We start from the raw sequence: 16,116 nt of genomic DNA, 5'->3' as shown, positions 1-16,116 counted from the left end.
GTGGGTGGGTGGGTAGATGTGTGGGTGGGTGGATTGTGTCGGTGGGTGGATGGATGTGTGGGTGGGTGGATGGATGGGTGTGTGGGTGGGTGGATGGATGTGTGGGTGAGTGGTACGCTTTAAATGGTTGTAGATCACGTGATCAAACACGACACTCTCACAGCAGCCCTAACAGTCATGTATAAATGTGTCATCTAGTCCATATGGTCTTTGTGCTAAATTTCTCTTTTGCAAATTTTTCGTTGTGTTTTTTCTGGTTGCGCATTTTTCTGTTTCTGTTTGCGCTTTTTTCCGTTTGCGCTTTTTTCTGTGTGCGCTTTTTTCTGTTTGCGCTTTTTTCCGTTTGCGCTTTTTTCTGTTTGCGCTTTTTTCTGTGTGCGTTTTTTTCTGTTTGCGCTTTTTTCCGTTTGCGCTTTTTTCTGTTTGCGCTTTTTTCCGTTTGCGCTTTTTTCCGTTTGCGCTTTTTTCCGTGTGCGCTTTTTTCTGTTTGCGCTTTTTTCCGTTTGCGCTTTTTTCTCTTTTCGCTTTTTACCGTTTGCGCTTTTTTCTCTTTGCGCTTTTTTCCGTGTGCGCTTTTTTCTCTTTGCGCTTTTTTCCGTTTGCGCTATTTTCTGTTTGCGCTTTTTTCTGTGTGCGCTTTTTTCTCTTTGCGCTTTTTTCCGTTTGCGCTTTTTTCTCTTTGCGCTTTTTTCTGTGTGCGCTTTTTTCTCTTTGCGCTTTTTTCCGTGTGGGCTTTTTTCCGTTGCGCTTTTTGTTTTGCGCTTTTTTCCGTTGCGGTTCTTTCCGGCCACCTATATATTTAGTAGGCCAATATAGCACCTTACTGGCGACAAATGATTACGTATTTTATTTGTGTGTTAAATCATAAAGTTAAATCGTAGAAAACAATAGTTTGCTGTGTATTTAGTATCAAGAATTAAAACATTAGTTATATTTCCAGTTAATACCATCACGCCAGAACATTTCAAATGAGATAGCAGAACTTGAGTAGATTTTTTTTAAAAAAAGCCAAAATAAATTGATGATTGGTCGTTTCCTCATACACCACAGCCCACACCCGCGTTGCGGGGGAATACCCGTCATAATATGATATATTATACACTCTAGGATTATTTTTTGTTTAGAAATTTTATTTGAACACGAAGAAAAAACTCTGACATTTGGCAGGAAACTGAATAATTACTTCCCGTGGGGTGTTGTGGTGGAAAAACTGATAATCAGGATGGAATAGGCAATCAATAATGACGTTACCATGGGGGTCTTCCATAAATGACGTCACACTCGTAGGGGGGAGGGGGGGGGGGGTCCGTAATTTTGTGACGGTGTGTGATGAGGTGAAGGCGGTGGGTTCAGATGGTGCGACGTCACACTTTTGCATTATCAAAAAGCAATGTAAGAAAACGAATTTTAGACGTTATTTTGCGTTTTAGAAAACGGTTTTAATAAATTGTTATGGGAATTGATTAAAATACTCTATTTTGACAGAGTTCAGACAAGATTTTGGAAAAATATCGATGTTTAAAAAAAATAAATTCAACTGCAATTTTGAGGATGGGGTTGTAGGCTGAGGTGTGACGTCATTTTAGGGGAGGGGGCTCTGGCTTTTTGTGACCACGTGTGACGGAGGGAGGGGGGGGGGGGAGGTAAAAATCGTCAAAAAAGCGTGACGTCATTTATGGATGACCCCCATGGAACTCTTAGAACCTAAGAGTAAACAAAAATAGCCTTCAACTTTTACTAAACAACATTTTACAACATTCTTCACATAATATAAATAAAAAACTTTAAAAATGTGAGTAAAGAGTTGGGAGCTTGCGCACTTAATTCGTTAGAGATCACGTGATATACCCTATATATATAGACCATCTGTCATGTGACAGGAGCAGATCACGTTCCGCCATGTTATCAATCATTTGACCGAGATTTGGTCCTTGAACCCTTGACCCGCGTTAATTACCATACCAAACAGCTGATGCTATTGATAAACGAGATTCTCTTGGGTGAAGGTCACACTGTGTTATTTAAATCATGCCACACATCTTTGAGCTCTTTAAAGTCAAGGCGACCAGTGTTTCTTTCAGACATTTTTCTCTAGAGGACACTTGAATTTTTCGTGGGGGGGGGGGGTGGACACGGCTAAAAATAAATAATTTTTTTAATAGAAATTCTGTTTCGTTCGGGGCGGTGCTTGGAGAGAGGGGGGGGGGGGGTTGATCCCCTGCGACTTTGTTACCAGATTATAATTTTTGTATCCATAAAATATAACTAGTTATATCCATAAAATATAACTAGTTATATCCATAAAATATAACTAGTTATATCCATACAATATAATTAGTTATATCCATAAAATATAACTAGTTATATCCATAAAATATAATTAGTTATATCCATACAATATAACTAGTTATATCCTTAAAATATAACTAGTTATATCCATAAAATATAACTAGTTATATCCATAAGAGAATATTTCTGGGAATTTAAAAATTAGGTGACCCTACCTCTTGTATCATCTGTTATTTAGATTCGTCACTGGTCACGTGGGCTTATGTAAACACATGGGCTTATGTAAACACATGGGCTGATATAAACACACATGGGCTTATATAAACACACATGGGCTTATGTAAACACATGGGCTTATGTAAACACATGGGCGTATATAAACACATGGGCTTATATAAAAACACATGGGCTTATGTAAACACATGGGCTTATATAAAAACACATGGGCTTATGTAAACACATGGGCTTATATAAACACATGGGCTTATATAAACACACATGGGCTTATATAAACACACGTGGGCTTATATAAACACACATGGGCTTATATAAACAAATACGATTTTATGCGAACACATATTTGTAATTGGATGCGGTGTGGTCGGCTGGTGTGGTCGGAAGGGGTGTGGTCTGATGGTGTCGGTGTGTGGTTGAATGGGGTGTGGTTGAATGGGGTGTGGTTGGATGGGGTGTGGTCGGATGGTGTGGTCGGATGGTGTGTGGTCTGATGGTGTCGGTGTGTGGTTGGATGGGGTGTGGTCGGATGGTATGAGGTCAGATGGTGTAATTATTTTGTTCACAAAAAGACGATTCACATGTACCTTGTTGACAAGAAAACGTGTCGCTAACAAACGCAAATTTACACGAAGGTGAACTCGTATTTTGATGGTACGTTATCTGTGTATTGACAAGCGAGATCAAACATTATCTGACCTCTGAACTTTGCCAGCGTTATCCATCAGGCCTGTGTTGTGGGCTGTGTAGTGTGCTGTGTCCATTGAGTTCCGACTGTGCTGGCTGTTGTGTTCGGGTTGACGACAACAACACACCGGGCCTGTGATCATGTATCGACTGATGTGTTGCGTGCTCCTCTGTTTTCTAGCCTACACCTCGCTCTCTTGTACTACCGCTAAAACTTTCTTCTCTAATGGAGACGCCAGGATTTTCGGGAAGGAAAAATCTTCTCAATCAGACGACAGGTCACTTAGACGGATGACCATACAAGATGGCGGTAACCCTGAAGGTCAAATGGAGTCGTTTCTCCAGCGCCAGCGTGGGGCGGGAAAACTGAACAATCTTTACTGTGACTTTTGTGTTTTCTTGGTGACGGAGATTCACCAGATGGTCAAGCAGAAGACGGCCGTTGACGTCATCGTGAAGGAGGCGATCAAAGTGTGCATCCTGTTTAAGATAGAAGACGAGCATGTCTGTAAGCTTGTGGTGCCGCAGTTTCAGGTTAGCTGTTTTTGATTGATTATTAAAATGATTTAATTTAAAGCACCATTTAAGATCCTTTAAAATCTCAAAAATGCTGAAAAACACCTATTGGATAATGTGTCAAACTTATACGAAATTCGGGGGGGGGGGGGGGGGGAAGAGTTTGTGCGTAACTATACACATATAATACTGACATATTTAAGAAACATTAGATAACTCACCTCATGAATTAAAATGTATGTTACTACACTATTAAACGCTAGTGCTAAAGTCCTTTGTACTCACAGCCACGTGTGTGATTTGTGTGTTGTGGCTCTTAGTGAACACATTCAGAATGTGTAGACATGCGCACTCCTGCCGTGTGACGCGCGTGGTGGTAGGGTAGAGCGCTCAACTACTAACCAGAAAGTATCGAGTTCGGATCCCAGGATTGAGCGTGTACGACGTCCCGGGGTCCACACAGAGAAACTAAAGACGGCTGGGTATAGTGCTGAGCCCTGACCAGACTATCCCTTCAAATGTCAAGGTCACAGAGACAAACCCAAATGAACCGCTAGGTTAAAAAGTGTAACTTTATTTACTTAATTAGTTATAGCGGATTAATTGTAATAATTAGCTCATGTTTTGCAATCAACAGGACGTGGCGCTGTATATCGTAGACAACCTGGTCCTGTCGCCTAATGAGGCGTGTGGAATTATCATAGGTGACACGTGCGGGGCTCCATACTTTCCAGGCGAGATGTGGAACATTACCTTACCCAACACACCCAAGCCCCCACCTCAGCCACCCCTTCCCCCAAAAGTAAGAACAATAATTTGATGTAGATCAATGACTTGTACTAGCGAGGTTTGTGTTGTATAATTTGACTGATGTCTTAAATGACACAATATGTACCGCAGGAAGATTTCGCACTAAAGAAGTGTATGCCCCCCCCCCCCCCCCACTCTCATTTGCTATCATATTTTACAGGCCTAAATGTCGTGGGGACGGAGTGGTCTAGCGGTAGAGAGCTAGACTGCCAACCCCTATGGCCTGAGTTCGAATCTGGGTTCAAGTCAGTAGACCGTCCCTGAGTCCACTCAACTCTGATGGGTACCTAACTCACGTTAGGCGGCTGGGCATAGTGCTGACCACACTATCCCTCACATGCCGAGGTCACAGAAACGAGTGAACTCTACTTCACTTGCCCTATAGACCGTCGGGTTTGAAAGGGAACTTTACTTACATGTCATATGATCATGTTTGCATCTTTTGATTGGTGAACTGCACAGACATCAGAGAGCAAAGAAAATTCAGTTCACAGAAAACTCGGGCTAATAATTTTTAAAGAGGATTAAAGAAATATTTCACAATATTTTCTTTAATTGAAATTTTTATTTAAAACTTAATTTGATCACTGATTTCTGTCCGTCCAGCCCCAGTCTCCGACCTTCTAATTGATTTAACCACTTTTATAAAATAATGTTTGTTTGTGTGTGGTCTCCCAGCCCCAGCCCCCGACCTTCTAATTGATTTAACCACTTTTATAAAATAATGTTCGTTTGTGTGTGGTCTTACAGCCCCAGTCTCCGACCTTCTAATTGATTTAACCACTTTTATAAAATAATGTTCGTTTGTCCCTGGTCCCCCAGTCCCAGTCCCCGACCTTACGGTTCCTCCACCTGACGGACATTCACCTGGACATGAAGTATGCCGTGGGGGCTGCCGTGCCGTGTGACGAGCCGCTGTGTTGTAGGGCGGACGAGAACTCTACACTCTCACACAACACAGGTTGGTTAGGTCACACACACACACACACACACAACACACACAACACACACAACACACACAAAACAGGTCGTTGAGGTCACACACACACACACACACAACACACACACAACACACACAAAACAGGTCGGTTAGGTTACACACACACACACACAACACAGGTCGGTGAGGTTACACACACACACACACACACGCACGCGCACACACACACACAACACAGGTTGGTTAGGTTACACACACGCACACACTCACACAAGACAGTTCGGTTAGGTTACACACACACACACGCACACACACACGCACACACACACACAGATCGTTTAGGTTACACTACACACTTACACACACACAACAAAGGTCGGTTAAGAAGTTATTTTCCTAGAAATGTATAGTATACATTTAGACGTGTATAGTGTACACACACACACAACACAGGTCGGTTAGGTGAGAGATAAAACTTATACCACAAAATAACTATACGTCATAATATACAAATAAGTACAAATTAAATATAACATTAACTTAACTATGAAGGCCTTGGTTATCAATTCTGAAATGTTTAAAATCTTTAACACAAATCACACTACATGTATTCTTTGCAGATGCACGTAATTTAAAAAAAAAATCTTACTATAATTTATAACTACTTATATAGTGTCCCTGATTTCGGGTTGAACTGCTTGAAATTTTCAATTTCTTTTGCAATTAAAAGATGAAAGTAATCATGAACTGCCCGTAACAGTAACTTAGTGTTGTAGGTACTGACCCAAGTTTTCACCCACCTCCCTGTCTAGACCAGAGCATCTCACACGAACCATCCCGGGCGGGGAAGTACGGGGACTACCAGAGTTGTGACCTGCCCAACACCACACTGGACGTGCTGTTTGACCACCTCAACTCCATCCAGGACCAGGTACCCTCAGCATCTCAACCTCGGGCTTTGGGGCTGAGCTCATCCATAGAACAGCACTCAAAACATGGGCCATTTCAGACGATGATTGATTTCAGTTTGACATCGATAATTTAAGTCAATGATTGATTTCAGTTTGACATCGATCACTTAGGTCAATGATTGATTTCAGTCCGTCATCGATCACTTAGGTCAATGATTGATTTGTCAGACCTCGATCACTTAGGTCAATGATTGATTTCAGCCTGACATCCATCACTTAGGTCAATGATTGATTTCAGTCTGACATCGATCTATTAGTTCAATGATTAATTTCAGTTTGACATCGATCACTTAGGTCAATGATTGATTTCAGTCTGACATCGATCACTTAGGTCAATGATTGATTTCATTCTGTCATCGATCACTAAGGTCAATGATTGATTTCAGTCCGTCATCGATCACTTAGGTCAATGATTGATTTCAGTCAGACTTCGATCACTTAGGTCAATGATTGATATCAGTCTGACATCGATCACTTAGGTCAATGATTGATTTCAGTCAGACATCGATCACTTAGGTCAATAATTGATTTCAGTTAGACATCCATCACTAAGGTCAATGATTGATTTCAGTCTGATATCTATCTATTAGTTCAATGATTGATTTCAGTTAGACATCGATCACTTAGGTCAATGATTGATTTCAGTTTGACATCGATCACTTAGGTCAATGATTGATATCAGTCTGACATCGATCACTTAGGTCAATGATTGATTTCAGTCTGACAACGATCACTTAGGTAAATGATTGATTTCAGTTAGACATCGATCACTTAGGTCAATGATTGATTTCAGTCTGACATCGAGCGCTTAGGTCAATGATTGATTTCAGTCTGACATCGATCAATTAGGTCAATGATTGATTTCAGTTAGACATCGATCACTTAGGTCAATGATTGATTTCAGTCTGACATCGATCACTTAGGTCAATGATTGATTTCGGTCTGACATCGATCAATTAGGTCAATGATTGATTTCAGTTAGATATCGATCACTTAGGTCAATGATTGATTTCAGTTAGATATCGATCACTTAGGTCAATGATTGATTTCAGTTTGACATCGATCACGTAGGTCAATGATTGATTTCAGTCTGACATCGATCACTTAGGTCACTGATTGATTTCAGTCAGACATCGATCACTTAGGTCAATGAATGATTTCAGTCTGACATCGATCACTTAGGTCAATGATTGATTTCATTCTGTCATCGATCACTAAGGTCAATGATTGATTTCAGTCCGTCATCGATCACTTAGGTCAATGATTGATTTCAGTTTGACATCGATCACTTAGGTCAATGATTGATTTCAGTCTGACATCGATCACTTAGGTCAATGATTGATTTCAGTCAGACATCGATCACTTAGGTCAATGATTGATTTCAGTCTGACATCGATCACTTAGGTCAATGATTGATTTCATTCTGTCATCGATCACTAAGGTCAATGATTGATTTCAGTCCGTCATCGATCACTTAGGTCAATGATTGATTTCAGTTTGACATCGATCACTTAGGTCAATGATTGATTTCAGTCAGACATCGATCACTTAGGTCAATGTTTGATATCAGTCAGACTTCGATCACTTAGGTCAATGATTGATTTCAGTCTGTAATTAGGTCAATGAATGATTTCAGTCCGTCATCGATCACTTAGGTCAATGATTGATTTCAGTTTGACATCGATCACTTAGGTCAATGATTGATTTCAGTCAGACATCGATCACTTAGGTCAATGTTTGATATCAGTCAGACTTCGATCACTTAGGTCAATGATTGATTTCAGTCTGTAATTAGGTCAATGAATGATTTCAGTCAGACATCGATCACTTAGGTCAATGATTGATATCAGTCAGACTTCGATCACTTAGGTCTATGATTGATTTCAGTCAGTCATCGATCACTTAGGTCACTGATTGATTTCAGTCTGTAATTAGGTCAATGAATGATTTCAGTCAGACATCGATCACTTAGGTCAATGATTGATATCAGTCAGACTTCGATCACTTAGGTCTATGATTGATTTCAGTCAGTCATCGATCACTTAGGTCACTGATTGATTTCAGTCTGACATCGATCACTTAGGTCAATGATTGATTTCAGTCTGACATCGATCACTTAGGTCACTGATTGATTTCAGTCTGACATCGATCACTTAGGTCAATGATTGTTTCAGTATGTAATTAGGTCAATGATTGATTTCAACCTGACATCGATCACTTAGGTCAATGATTGATTTCAGTTTGACATCGATCACTTAGGTCAATGATTGATTTCAGTCTGACATCGATCACTTAGGTCACTGATTGATTTCAGTCTGACATCGATCACTTAGGTCAATGATTGATTTCAGTATGTAATTAGGTCAATGATTGATTTCAACCTGACATCGATCACTTAGGTCAATGATTGATTTCAGTTTGACATCGATCACTTAGGTCACTGATTGATTTCAGTTTTACATCGATCACTTAGGTCAATGATTTATTTCAGTATGTAATTAGGTCAATGATGGATTTCAATATGACATCGAACACTTAGGTCAATGATTGATTTCAGTTTGAGATCGATCACTTAGGTCAACGATTGATTTCAGTCTGTAATTAGGTCACTGATTGATTTCAGTTCGATTACGTGATCGTGACGGGTGACATCCCGGCCCACGACGTTTGGAGCCAGACACGGACGGAGCAGGTGGCCCACATCGTGGCCCTGGACAAGCTCTTCACACAACACCTGCCCAGCACACCTGTCTACTACTGCGTGGGCAACCACGAGGGCTCGCCTGTCAATATGTAAGCTGTTATCAGGGTGCTAGAGATGTTAAACCGTATTGTTAAATGCATCAGCTGTTCCTTGTCAACTAACAATTTTTCAGTTTAATAATAGAAAGTAATATAATAAATGCTAGTCTAAAATTAGCTGGGACTGGCGTTACGATTCTTTAATAGTGCACCTGCACCTTACCTGTCCTCATATTCCCACTTTGTACACCTGTACCTTACCTGTCCTCATATTCCCACTTTGTACACCTGTACCTTACCTGTCCTTAGATTCTCACCTGTACACCTGTACCTTACCTGTCCCCAGATTCCCACCCCCAGGTATCCCAGGCCACGACTTTGACTGGATGTACGGGGCTATGGCGGAGGCCTGGGGGAAGTGGCTGCCCCAGTCGTCGATAGACACAATATTAAGGTCGGTTTTAATTAGGTTTTAATTAGGTTTTAATTAGGTTTTAATCAGGCTAGAGGTACGATATTAAGGTATTAAGGTATTTACTCAGCCTCTAAGGTACATAGTTCTGTTGCTAGGCTCGACTAGATGAGTTTCAAAAGCCTTCTTTAGAAACAGGTCGATCTATGGTTAAAAAATATGAAAACTCAATAAACTCAATTACGATACTACAACTGAATATCTCAATCAAAAACTGAGCAGTAAAATTAATTAATTTCTCCATTTTTGTTGCTACCCATTGGTGACTTGTTAAACATGTTTCATTTCCCTGTGTCCAGATGTGGCGGCTATTCCTTCTCACCGTATCCCGGATTTAGGATCATCTCCATCAACAACAACTACTGCAACAAAGGCAATTGGTAGGTAAAGGAAAGGTTGATATAAGGGCTGTGAAATTAGTAGGTAGATTTTGGGCGACTTGGAAGAAACAGGCCATTGGTAGGTAAGAGGAAGGAGAAAATATTAGTGCGATAATGTCCGTGGGGGGCGGGGGGGGGGGGGGGGGGGGGGGGGGGTGACAGAGACGGGAAAAAAATGGATTTTGGGGATGAGTTCGTTTCTAAGTCCTGTCTACACAAAGACACTTTTGTGTAGTTGTTTGTTTAAGTATAGGTAGCATTCGTTGTTTTTCTGTTTGTGGTCCAACTAACAGAATATAAAATAGTTTAATTCTGCGGGTCAGCTTCACTTTATTTTTTTATACACATGCTCTGTAGGTGGCTGCTGCTGAACGCTACAGATCCCTGTAATGTCTTAGAGTGGCTAGTACAAGAGCTACAGAGTGCAGAGGTTAAAGGTGAAAAGGTGAGTTAGTGTCACGTGAGCAGTTAATTTATGCGTGTCGTTAGTGGGGCGGGGGAGGCTTGCTTAAACAAGCGAGGGTATGTTCAATACAATGTCATTGTTTCAGATTAGTTCGTCCCAATTATATTTTAAGTTTAAGATATTTATTTGAGATATAATCTGAAGTCGTTTGTACCAATGTAACATGTAGCAATACTTAATATCCTATGTGCACTGTGTCATTACAACCTTTGACCCCCAACCACCAGGTGCACATGCTGATGCACCTGCCGCCTGGTGATGGCGTCTGCCTGAAAGCCTGGAGCTGGAACTACTACACGATTGTCAACAGGTACGTGACTCACCTGTTGTTTTGATGACGAGTTAAAGACGAGTAGAATATATTTAAGTATTCCAGTTCCAATAGATGTTAAACAACAATGCATGTAGTAGGTACACCAAACTGATTTTTCAAAGCAGTCTGACAATAATGGCTTTGGTTTTTCTGCATGGTTAAATAAAACTTCTAAAAACTTGGGTACCAAATTTATGTCTGTAGGACAATTATAAATAATAATCATTAAAAAAGTTTTAAAAAACCCACGTTTTCTGATTGAACTAAAAAGTAGAAAATAAATGCTATAGGCCCTACATCACAATAATGCAAGCGATCACTCTACTATAAGCGAGCAAAAACGTGGGGCGCCGAAGTAAAAGTTATATTACTATTGATTAGATAATACTATTGACTTTTATTGGGGAGCTTGTAGAGAGTCAACAGTATTAGAAACTGTAAGAAAATCACGGCGCCCCACGTTTTTGCTCGCTTATAGTAGAGTGATCGCTTGCATTATTGTGATGTAGGGCCTATAGCATTTATTTTCTACTTTTTAGTTCAATCAGAAAACGTGGGTTTTTTAAAACTTTTTTAATGATTATTATTTTCTACTTTTTAGTCTTTGTCTGTTTGTTTGCATTAAAATCTTGCTATCGATTTTATCTTTTCACTTTTTTTGGGTAAACGAAGACAACTCGTAAAAAGACAACTCGTAAAAAGACAACTCGTAAAAAGACAACTCGTAAAAAACACGTTGTTTGAATACGTTACTGACTAGAACACATAGATTTGAACCCGTGTCGAGTGGGATAGCAATCGTGTGCCCAACCACTCGACCATATCGTCTCCCCCAAACTGGCCTACCTCCTGTAAGTTTAAACTCGGTTCAAGCTAAATTCTCTGCCCCTAAGCCTGTGGCGACATGTGATCGTTCGCTTCACTGCGCGCGAGGTACGCGTCGCTGGTTTTTTTTCTAACGCTAGCAGAGGAGAATTATATATATAGATTATATAGCGGTCTAAAATGCTCAATAAAATGTTTCCATTGATCAATTTAGTAATAATAACAATTGAATATTCAATGGTCATCCAAAAGAAAGCTTCCCTGAAAATTTCAGCGCGCTAGCTAACTGGGAAGTGCCAGAAATTTCGATCGCAAGATTTGATTGGAAAGACAAACAAACAGAGAAAGCAAGTTAAAGAAAACGTGGGAAAAAAGTTTGCGCTTAAGAAACAGGCGGTTTTTTTTTTTACTTTTTTCGGCCTCACAAGGACCCGACTTTAGCACCGATTATCTCAAAATCTGTAACAGCTATACCCATTCTATAACTTAATTCCAATAAAAGACTAGATCAATTGAAGTGCCAATTTTTTTTCAAACAGGTAGGTCTATAACAAGATAAACATATCAATTTTTTACTTTCTCGTATATACGGAGTATAGAGAAAGTCTTGTAATCGTGCAAAAAAAAAAAAATCGAGATTTTTATAAATCTCGACGTTTTACCCCTCACTGATACGGAAAAACATAATTTTGCAATCTTGTCCGTATGTCTGTGTGTCTGTCTGTCTGTCTGTCTGTCTGTCTGTCTGTCTGTCCGTGTGTAAACACGATAACTTGAGTACCGTTACAGCTAGGTTGATGAAATTTCATATATAAGTATTTTATCAAAATCGTAGATCCGTATCAACTTTTGAGCGATTTCCGATAACCGGAAGTGGTACTTTTCCTACTTTGAATTTTTCAAAAGCCTATAACTTGAGTACTATTTCAGATAGATAAATGAAATTTCACATGTAAGTAAAAGATCTAATCCTCTACCTTCTGTTAAATTTTGAGTAATTTCCGTTGACCGGAAGTAGTAATGTACGCTACTTCCGATTTCTCAAAAAAGGAATGTAAATTTTTAAAGTACTAATAATATTGCGCACTATTATGCACTTTTTTATTCAACGTTCACTCGGTGTGCAATTCTTTTGTCTACGATATTTTTTTCTATTTTTAAAACTTTAAGTATTTAAAATGGATTAAAAATCATGTCTATAGCCCGAGTTCCCATCCCCTGTTATTTTATATAAAAATATTAGAGAAAGTTTAGGGGAGATCACTCCCGGTTTATTTTTTTGTCTTAAAAAATCTTACTACACCGTTTTACCAAAAATTTAAAAGAACGGAAAAAAAACCACGCTACTCCACAAAAAACTTTCAGAAAATCATAGTATAGGCCGGTGCTTTTAGAAAGTGTTAGTGCTTTAAGCAGCGTGTTAGTACCACAACTAAAAATGTAAAAATCACCAATTATATTATTAGCGAATTTTAAATTATTTCAATTATCGTCACTAATTGTTATGAAATTGGCATGAAAGGGAGGTAAATCTCGAGTCTCTGTGTTTAGCTAAAATATATGTTGTTGTCTCCCCTTGACCAGGTACGAGAACACCATCGTGAACCAATTCTACGGCCACAGCCACCAGGACTGGTACCAGATGTTCTACGACAACGTCACCTTCCAGCGGCCGTTAGGGTTCGGGTTTGTGGCCCCCAGCGTCACGACATACTCCTACAACAACCCCATCTACCGCATCTACACCATGGACGGGGACTACCCAGGCAGCTCATACGTAAGTCGTGTTTGATCTTAACATCTGTCTATGTTTAAAAAAAATATTCAAGGACGTATTTAGGTGGAAGAGCGTATGATTGCTAACTCAGTCCCGAGTTCGAATCCCGGTAGTAACCATCAAGATGGATCACTTGTGGAGTCTGTTGGAGCGGGCGAGTAGCCCAGGACAGAGAACTCTGAAGAGTTGTAGTTGGTGGCCCATACTCCAGCAGGACAGAGAACTCTAGAGAGCTGTAGTTGGTGGCCCATACTCCAGCAGGACAGAGAACTCTAGAGAGCTGTAGTTGGTGGCCCATACTCCAGCAGGACAGAGAACTCTGGAGAGCTGTAGTTGGTGGCCGATATTCCAGCAGGACAGAGAACCCTGAAGAGTTGTAGTTGGTGGAAATCCATTCCAACACGACAATTAAGAACAAACAAGTTGATGTTGCCTTTTTAAACTGCTGAGCTGAAATATTTTATCTGCAGGCCGTCCTAGACTACAGCAACTTCTACCTCAACCTGACCGAGGCCAACTTGTACAACACGCCAACATGGAGGTTCGAATACTCGCCCAAGGTTCGTCGCAATGTCTTGAAGTTGATCTCACTTTCGTGTCTCACTTTTGTGTCTCGTTTTCTTCAAGTTTGTCTAAACCGTGTGTTAACGACCCCCTCCCCGACCCTAACGGTTTTGTTAACGTCCCCAGCAAGCCTACAACATGACCCCCCGACCCCTAACGGTTTTGTTAACGTCCCCAGCAAGCCTACAACATGACCCCCCGACCCCTAACGGTTTTGTTAACGTCCCCAGCAAGCCTACAACATGACCCCCCGACCCCTAACGGTTTTGTTAACGTCCCCAGCAAGCCTACAACATGACCCCCCCCCCCCCCGACCCCTAACGGTTTTGTTAACGTCCTCAGCAAGCCTACAACATGACCCCCCAACATGACCCCCCAACATGACCCCCCCCCAACTTGACCCCCCCCCCTAACGGTTTTGTTAACGTCCCCAGCAAGCCTACAACATGACCCCCCAACATGACCCCCCCCCCAACTTGACCCCCCCCCCCCCTAACGGTTTTGTTAACGTCCCCAGCAAGCCTACAACATGACCCCCCAACATGACCCCCCCCCACCCCTAACGGTTTTGTTAACGTCCCCAGCAAGCCTACAACATGACCCCCCCCCCGACCCCTAACGGTTTTGTTAACGTCCTCAGCAAGCCTACAACATGACCCCCCAACATGACCCCCCAACATGACCCCCCCCCCCCACCAACATGACCCCCGACCCCTAACGGTTTTGTTAACGTCCCCAGCAAGCCTACAACATGACGGGCCTGTACGCCGCTGACTGGGACCAGCTGCTACAGAGGATGGAGAAAGACGACACGTTGTTCCAGCTCTTCTACACGTCAGTTTAATAACTAGACCTAGTTACCTATTCATTAGAAAAATTGTAGATCTAATTCCTTTAAAAATATGTTAGGGTTTCAAAACTTCACTCAATAAAACGTTTTTTGTTTAAATATTTTAAAAATCCACAAATTGTTCTCAAATTTTTTTCTCGTTTTACAGTTACCACCGGAACTTGTATCCAGGGACGCCGTGCCATGGCAACTGTAAGACGGATCTCTTGTGTGACATCATCGAAGGCAGATCATACGACCCGGACATCTGCCCAAAACATTTCCACAGAAACAATTTGTGATGCTCAGTCCACAAACTCTAGTTGTAACAGTCCCCTCTCTGATCACAAACTACAGTAACAAATTGTGGTAGACCCATCACTTCTACACCTAATTACAAATTCTTGTTAATATTAAAACCAGTAAATCATTACTTCCAAATTAACACTAGAGCAATATTGTATGGACAATTCTCCCTACATTTAAGTCAGACATAAAGTAATCAAAATACGATCAAAAACATCAAAAACATTATTTTTGTTGTTGCCGGGTCATTTGGAAAGTGCAATACAAGACAATAATGCTACCATTAATGCTGCAGTATAAATACTGTTAACATTTAAAAAAAAAAAAATATTTAACATGTAAACATGGTTTTATAGTGTGTGGATATGTAGTTTTTTTTTCTGTATCTCTACGGCGTAGATAAAAAAAGAAATAAATATAACGATTACATGAGTTAAATATTTGCCTGGAGGAACATTATCAAAGTTGGATGTGTAAGAAATGATGGTCTCATAATAGATGACACGGGGAAAGTAACCTCACTAAGACGGAGCAGGTGTGTGTGTGTGTGTGTGTGTGTGTGTGTGTGTATGTGTGTGTGTGTATGTATGTGAGCGGGGTAAGTTGGTACCTCGCTCATCAAGATGTTGGGTTGGTGTCTCACACATCAAGATGTTGGGTTGGTGTCTCACACATCAAGATGTTGGGTTGGTGTCTCACACATCAAGATGTGGGGTTAGTGCCTCACACATCAAGATGTTGGGCTGATGCGTCACACATCAAGATGTTGGGCTGATGCGTCACACATCAAGATGTTGGGCTGATGCGTCACACATCAAGATGTTGAGTTGGTGCCTCACACATCAAGATGTCAGGTTAATGGCTCACACATCAAGATGTTGGGTTAGTGCCTCACACATCAAGATGTTGGGTTAGTGCCTCACACATCAAGATGTTGATGTGATGCGTCACACATCAAGATGTTGGGCTGATGCGTCACACATCAAGATGTTGGG

At 40.9% G+C, this 16,116-nt stretch overlaps 1 protein-coding gene across 1 annotated transcript; it reads left to right on the top strand.

The window, feature by feature from the left end:
* Positions 1 to 3,282: 3,282 nt before the first annotated feature.
* LOC131953027 (sphingomyelin phosphodiesterase-like) lies at positions 3,283 to 15,520 on the top strand. Its single transcript, XM_059316008.1, has 13 exons — positions 3,283 to 3,744; positions 4,364 to 4,528; positions 5,359 to 5,497; positions 6,289 to 6,407; positions 9,071 to 9,240; positions 9,536 to 9,643; positions 9,961 to 10,041; positions 10,399 to 10,486; positions 10,735 to 10,817; positions 13,230 to 13,422; positions 13,893 to 13,982; positions 14,726 to 14,820; positions 14,985 to 15,520. The coding sequence occupies exons 1-13, from the start codon at positions 3,352 to 3,354 to the stop codon at positions 15,115 to 15,117; spliced, it is 1,857 nt and encodes a 618-aa protein (XP_059171991.1). The 5' UTR covers positions 3,283 to 3,351; the 3' UTR covers positions 15,118 to 15,520.
* Positions 15,521 to 16,116: the final 596 nt, after the last annotated feature.

This window comes from Physella acuta, unplaced genomic scaffold (assembly GCF_028476545.2).
Source record: "Physella acuta isolate Inbredline_101_S28 unplaced genomic scaffold, ASM2847654v3 ptg000901l, whole genome shotgun sequence".
Lineage (NCBI taxonomy): Eukaryota > Metazoa > Mollusca > Gastropoda > Physidae > Physella > Physella acuta.
This window is presented reverse-complemented; position numbering and strand designations above follow the sequence as displayed.

Bases quoted from the DNA above. Each gene is read 5' to 3' on its own strand.
- LOC131953027 (XM_059316008.1), top strand. From the start codon at position 3,352: ATGTATCGACTGATGTGTTGCGTGCTCCTCTGTTTTCTAGCCTACACC. The intron at 3,745-4,363 runs GTTAGCTGTTTT...TGCAATCAACAG, and splicing joins TTGTGGTGCCGCAGTTTCAG to GACGTGGCGCTGTATATCGT. The intron at 10,818-13,229 runs GTACGTGACTCA...CCCCTTGACCAG, and splicing joins TACTACACGATTGTCAACAG to GTACGAGAACACCATCGTGA.